The sequence below is a fragment of the Rattus norvegicus genome, chromosome 1 (genome assembly GCF_036323735.1).
Source record: "Rattus norvegicus strain BN/NHsdMcwi chromosome 1, GRCr8, whole genome shotgun sequence".
Classification (NCBI taxonomy): domain Eukaryota; kingdom Metazoa; phylum Chordata; class Mammalia; order Rodentia; family Muridae; genus Rattus; species Rattus norvegicus.
In genome coordinates, this window is record NC_086019.1 from 215,921,477 (window position 1) to 215,928,259 (window position 6,783).

General features: G+C 44.5%; 1 protein-coding gene across 1 annotated transcript; it reads left to right on the top strand.

Moving 5' to 3' along the window:
* Window positions 1-1,274: 1,274 nt before the first annotated feature.
* Scgb2a1 (secretoglobin, family 2A, member 1) lies at window positions 1,275-4,638 on the top strand. The gene is made up of 3 exons (NM_203333.2): window positions 1,275-1,411; window positions 2,963-3,150; window positions 3,846-4,638. The coding sequence occupies exons 1-3, from the start codon at window positions 1,354-1,356 to the stop codon at window positions 3,885-3,887; spliced, it is 288 nt and encodes a 95-aa protein (NP_976078.1). The 5' UTR covers window positions 1,275-1,353; the 3' UTR covers window positions 3,888-4,638.
* Window positions 4,639-6,783: the final 2,145 nt, after the last annotated feature.

Genomic DNA, 6,783 nt, shown 5'->3' on the forward strand with positions numbered 1-6,783 from the left:
CTATTGTGAATAGTGCAACAACTCACATAACAGAGCTAGGCAAGTTCCTGTGCAGGAGTCTTACTCAGATTCCATCAGGTGTACACCCCAAAGATAGAGCTGAATTATGAGTAGCTCGGGTTCTGAGAAATCTTCATACTCATTTCCATAATTGCTATTCCAGAAACTACACTTACATCTCAAGTATTTGCTCATTTTATGTGTATAAATGTGTGACTGATGGCTTGGATGTATATGTACCAAATGCATGCAGGAACCCAGAGAGGTTAGAAAATGGCATCAGATCCCCTGGAACTAGTGTTACTGTGAGATACTATATGGGTGCCAAGAACTCAGTTTCTTTGCAAAAGCAGTAAGTGCTCTTACCCCCTGAGCTGTCTCTCCAGCCAGCCACAGAGACTCCCATTTGTTAGTGGTTGTCTTATACTATTCAATATGGCAGATTTTTTACATATAGTATCTGTTATCCCGATAAAAGCTCATCATGGTGTTATTTAAATGCTCATTTTACCAATGTCTAAAAGAAATCTTAGAGAGAAAAGAATTTAACTTTCCCAAGACAGGACCTGAGTAGATTTTAGATTCTAGACCTTTTCAATAATGAGTCAAAATTGGTGAGCCCCTTTCCAAACTGGAGGGTATTTACAAAGAAGGTTAGCAAAAGGAAAGTTTGCCTTGCAGAGTGAGGATGCCATAATGCACTCACCCCAACCACTGAAATCAACAGAAAGTGACAGACAATGGATGAAGCAGCTTGAGGTTTGTAAGGGAGAAAAGGGGGACAGAAGGAAGGTGAAGCAGGAAGAAAACTAGGGATGCTATTAACAAAGCAAATAAAGAGAGAAAAGAGGGGTTGGGGATTTAGCTCAGTGGTAGAGCGCTTGCCTAGCAAGCGCAAGGCCCTGGGTTCGGTCCCCAGCTCCGAAAAAAAGAAAAGGAAAAAAAAGAGAGAGAGAGAAAAAAGAATGAGGAGAATGGAGGAAAAGGAAGGGAGAGATGAGACCACCTTAAAAATCAGAAGAGCAGATGATAAAACCAGCCCACAGTGCTGGAGTCTGCACTGGACTTTAGAAGTCAACACTTTGCTGTGGCCATTTGTCATCACAGTGGTTCCCAGAGTCTCAAAATCTGTTTCCCTGCTTTCTTCAATGAAACCAGTGTTCTTTGGCTCTTCTTCGCCCTCTTATGTTTCCTGGTGCAGTGCCATGGTAAACATATGACTTGGGTTCTTATTTATTGGGCAAGACTAAGGTGATTGCCTGAGCAATAAATAGAGGAACACTGAGGTCTCAGCTCCAGAGTTTCCTGATTTCTGTCTTGGACAACAGAACAACCCACAGGGACTGCCTCAACATGAAGCTGGTGTTTCTATTCTTGTTGGTCACCATCCCCATTTGCTGCTATGCCAGTGGTAAGTTCTGTAGAAGGGAAGAGTGCTTTTGGACCACACATTCTTACTGTGTCTTCCAGGAAGAAGTCATCATACCTGAGCACTAGTATGAAGTGTCTGATGTACTAACTCCATGGATCAACATTAGTTCAGATAATAAAAAGGGTATCTCTACTGTGGATTTGATTCCTGTGTTGGAGCTGCATGTCATGTGTCAATACCATATAAAATGTCCTATTATGAAAACTGGTCTTTTAAAATCCACAGCAAGGCTCAGGTTTGATTATGAGATATTTCAGCAGAAATGGGTGGGGCCTTACAATCTTTCTGCTGCTCTACTGTGATGCTTTCTGAGCCTTGGGTACAGGAGTTATGTTGCACCAGTTGGGGATGGGCACGTTATGATCAGATTTCTCTGCATTTCAACTGGTTATGGTTTTCTTTAATAGTCTCTGTCTATTGAAACAAACTACAGGCAACTAAGGAATTTCAAGACCAGGAGAAATAATCTTTCCCAGGGATAAGCTCTCTAATTGGTTATCTAATACCATGATCAGCCCTGAAATCATAAACAAACAAGTAACACTAAATGAATGCAGAGAGAGAGAGACAGAGACAGAAACAGAGACAGAGAGAGACAGAGACAGAGAGAGTCAGAAACAGACAGACAAAGACAGAGAGAGGAAGAGAGAGACAGACAGAGACAGAGAGGACATGGAAGGGTTGGAGAGAGAGATAAGGGAAAGGGGGAGATGATGTCATTATACTTTAATTTAATAACACAAATTTAAAAATAAATGTGGTCATCTGAGCAGTGGTGGTGCACCTCTTTAATCCCAGCACTCAGGAGCAGAGGCAAACAGATCTCTGAGTTCAAGGCCAGCCTGGTCTACAGAGTGTGTTCCAGGATAGCCAAGGCTACACAGAGAAACCCTGTCTCAAAAAAACAATGTGACTATTATAAACGACTCTCATGTAGTGTGGTTTGTAGAGTGTACATTGTTTTTATTGCCTACTTTATTTGGCACAGGTTGAAAAAAAACCGTGAAGGACTTAGTGAATTTTAAATAAGATTGAAGACCCATGACTAGCACTAGTTCAAATGAAACAAAATCCTGAGCTCCTTCCTGCCCACCCCTAGTCTAGCTGCATGAGTTCACTTCAGTACTAGGGTTTCTGGTTATGTTGTTTTGTGATGCAAATGCTAGAGTTAAGAGAACAACTTGGCTAACATTCGAGCTGTGATATTTATAGGATGTTTGAACATAGTACGTGATGTTCTCAAGATAGTAATGAAATATGCTTACCATAGCCAGCAAAACAGCTGCCATCACTTCAGTTTTCTCGTTAGTGAAGGGTTTGGGAGGTGTGGCTTAGTTGTGGTAGGATGTTAGGTGCAAAGTTTGAAGTTTCTAAGTGGAATCTCTCAGCCGGCATATTCTGTCCCAGATTTGGCAGTGCCCCATCACCATTGCTTATCTGTGTTTCCACTTGTACACATGAACATGAATGTAATGATAGGTAAGCACTAATGAGTTCAAACCTCCATTCATGAATGTCATGTCTTTCTAGGTTCTGGCTGCAGTATTCTAGATGAAGTTATTAGAGGTACAATTAACTCAACTGTGACTTTACATGACTATATGAAATTAGTTAAGCCATATGTACAAGATCATTTTACTGAAAAGGCTGTGAAGCAATTCAAGCAGTGTTTTCTAGATCAGACCGACAAGACTCTGGAAAATGTTGGCGTGATGATGGTAACTTTGAATTTGTTTTGTTTTGTTGTTTTTTGTTTTTTGTTTTGTAAACTGTGAAATCACTAACAAGGCGGAAGGAGAGAACTAGCTTCCAACAGACAGTTGTTCTCTGATTTCCCACACTCATGGGCCCACCACACAGAAATACACATGTTAATCATACACATTCTAGAGGTCAATGCCAGCAGCAAACCACCGAACTGAGAACAGGACCCCCTTGGGGGAAACTAGATGAAGTATTGAAAGAGTTGAAGGAGCTTGCAACCCCATAAAAACAACGATGCCAACCCACCAGAGCTTCCAGGGACTAAACCACTACCGGAAGACTATACATGGACTGACCCAGGGCTCCAAATGCATAGGTAGCAGAGAATAGCTTTGTTGGGGCACCAGTGAAAGGGAAAAGCCTTGGTCTTGCCAAGGTTGGACCCCCAGTGCAGGAAAATATGGGGGAGGGCAATGAGGGGGATGTATAGGGAGAACACCCGTATGGGAGAGAGGGAGGGGAAGGAATGGGGGCTTATGGACAGGAAACCAGGAAGGGGAATAACCTTTGAAATGTAAGTAAGGAAATATATAATAAAAAAATTACTAAGAAAAATGAACAAAAATGCTAGCAAGAAAAAATGGTTTTTATCCTGTGACTTTTAAGGACAATTCTAAATTTAAGACATCTCTTTGTTTTGGTTCTCCAGGAGGCAATATTTAACAGTGAAAGCTGTCAACAGCCATCCTAAACATCTACAAGATCTTTGGCTCACAGGACTCCAGGAAACTGGCAATGGCCAAGCAACTGATAACACAGATCATAACTCTTCTTTCTTGACCCCTTTTTCTACCTATAAAGTGCAAGACGATTGTTGAAACCTCACATTTATGTCTTTCCATTTTATTAAATTATCTGCATACAATTCTCTCTCGTGTTGTTTCATAAAAAATAACCTAAGTGGGCTGCTCTGTCTCACACTTGGAGTTTTACACACACATATGCACATGCCATACACACAGAGGTAGACATTAGGAAATGCCCAGGTGTGGAAGTGAAGAAGAAAAGCAGCTTCCTCAACCCTTGTGAGTCTCTGCTATGAAGAAGCCCCCCAGCTGCTCTCTTCTCATCATTCTGCACACACTGCACATAGCCCTCCTGAGACCCTGGGGCTGGGATGTTGGGAGGTTGGATAACACTCCTGCTACCACCACTCTTTTCCTATCTTATCCTCTAACCCCCCCCCAACACTTCGTTTTCTAAAATCTTGATAACCCATGTGCACATGAGTACTGGGCCATGGAAATAGATTTCCTCCTTCTGTTCCCTGTACGGTGCTAGGATACTCTGCAGTAGGAACTGAGGATGCCTGAATTTGAACAAAACAATATATACCTACTTAAACTCTTGTGTTTAGGCTCCACGTCTGACACATACATGGCTTGGAAAAATATTGTATCTCATGAAATGCCAGGAGACTCTGGATTAAACCATTTTTTTTCTTTTTTTTTTTTTTTTTTTTTTTTTGGTTCTTTTTTTCGGAGCTGGGGACCGAACCCAGGGCCTTGCGCTTCCTAGGTAAGCGCTCTACCACTGAGCTAAATCCCCAGCCCCAAACCATTTTTTTTTCAACTCAGCTCAGTGGTTTCCTCTTAATTGATGTGCCTCCTACCTCCCCCAGCCAACGTCAATCCCTTCCATCCAACCCCCAAAAAGAAGGTAGTGAAAGGAATAGAAACCAAAACAATCATCAGATGTGACAGAGATCGACAATCATGAAGTCTAAAGCAGAGTGGGAATGGAGGGTAAACAAGGGGAAAGAGATGTACAATGGCTGCATCTACCATTACCCCTCCTGCTCAGAGGGACTGGAGAGACAGCTTCAAACATGAAGTGCAGGTCCTGAAGAAAGGAGATGGTGTCTGAGCCTGAAGGAGGAACTGGATGTCAACAAAGGAGCACCACCTCTTTATAGAATGGAGCCCCCATCTCAGAGGAGCAGCTTCACAGACCGTAGACGCTTTCATCACTGTAGGCTATATAGAGAAAGACGTCTTCTTCATGGTATTCCTGGTACAGCTGACCCATCGTGTCACTGGTGGGGAGAATGACACTGTTGACAAAGAAATACAAGGCATCGGAGGGAAACAGACCGGATAAACAGTTCTCTGCACCCAAATCCCGTGGGAGGGAGAGCTAAACCTTCAGAGAGGCAAACAAGCCTGGGAAACCAGAAGAGACTGCTCCCTGCACACACATCTCGGACACCAGAGGAAAAAGCCAAAGACCATCTGGAACCCTGGTGCACTGAAGCTCCCGGAAGGGGCGGCACAGGTCTTCCTGGTTGCTGCCACTGCAGAGAGCCCCTGGGCAGCACCCCACGAGCGAACCTGAGCCTCAGGACCACAGGTAAGACCAAATTTTCTGCTGCAAGAAAGCTGCCTGGTGAGCTTGGGACACACGGAAGCAGAATTTCTCTAGGACCGGGCACGTTCTGTGTTTACCGGAAGTCCCACACCCACGGATCCCGGCCCGCAGCAGCTCTCTGCTCCCAGACCCGGTGAGAGAGAGACCCAACCACCTGGTCAGGTGGGCACTCCTGAGGCTGCAGAGCGGAAGAGACCACCAACACTGCTCACCCCTGCCCACATCCCTGGCCCAAGAGGAAACTGTATAAGGCCTCTGGGCTCCCGTGGGAGAGGGCCCAGGAGCGGCAGGACCCCTGTGCCGGAGACACCGCCGGAACCTGAGGGAAACAGACCGGATAAACAGTTCTCTGCACCCAAATCCCGTGGGAGGGAGAGCTAAACCTTCAGAGAGGCAGACAAGCCTGGGAAACCAGAAGAGACTGCTCCCTGCACACACATCTCGGACGCCAGAGGAAAAAGCCAAAGACCATCTGGAACCCTGGTGCACTGAAGCTCCCAGAAGGGACGGCACAGGTCTTCCTGGTTGCTGCCGCTGCAGAGAGCCCGTGGGCAGCACCCCACGAGCAAACTTGAGCCTCAGGACCACAGGTAAGACCAAATCTGCTGCAAGAAAGCTGCCTGGTGAACTCAAGACACAGGCCCACAGGAACAGCTGAAGACCTGTAGAGAGGAAAAACTACACGCCCGAAAGCAGAACACTCTGTCCCCATAACTGACTGAAAGAGAGGAAAACAGGTCTACAGCACTCCTGACACACAGGCTTATAGGACAGTCTAGCCACTGTCAGAAATAGCAGAACAAAGTAACACTAGAGATAATCTGATGGCGAGAGGCAAGCGCAGGAACACAAGCAACAGAAACCAAGACTACATGGCATCATCGGAGCCCGATTCTCCCACCAAAGCAAACACGGAATATCCAAACACACCAGAAAAGCAAGATCTAGTTTCAAAATCATATTTGATCATGATGCTGGAGGACTTCAAGAAAGACATGAAGAACTCCCTTAGAGAACAAGTAGAAGCCTACAGAGAGGAATCGCAAAAATGCCTGAAAGAATCTCAAAAATCCATGAAAGAATTCCAGGAAAACATAAATAAAAAAGTAGAAGCCCATAGAGAGGAGACACAAAAATCCCTGAAAGAAATCCAGGAAAACACAATCAAACAGTTGAAGGAATTAAAAATGGAAATAGAAGCAATCAAGAAAGAACACATG

What these genes read in the sequence shown, in the direction of transcription:
- Scgb2a1 (NM_203333.2), top strand. Translation starts at nt 1,354, where the DNA reads ATGAAGCTGGTGTTTCTATTCTTGTTGGTCACCATCCCCATTTGCTGC. An exon ending in CATTTGCTGCTATGCCAGTG is followed by an intron (nt 1,412 to 2,962) that starts GTAAGTTCTGTA and finishes ATGTCTTTCTAG; the next exon opens with GTTCTGGCTGCAGTATTCTA. An exon ending in AAAATGTTGGCGTGATGATG is followed by an intron (nt 3,151 to 3,845) that starts GTAACTTTGAAT and finishes TTGGTTCTCCAG; the next exon opens with GAGGCAATATTTAACAGTGA.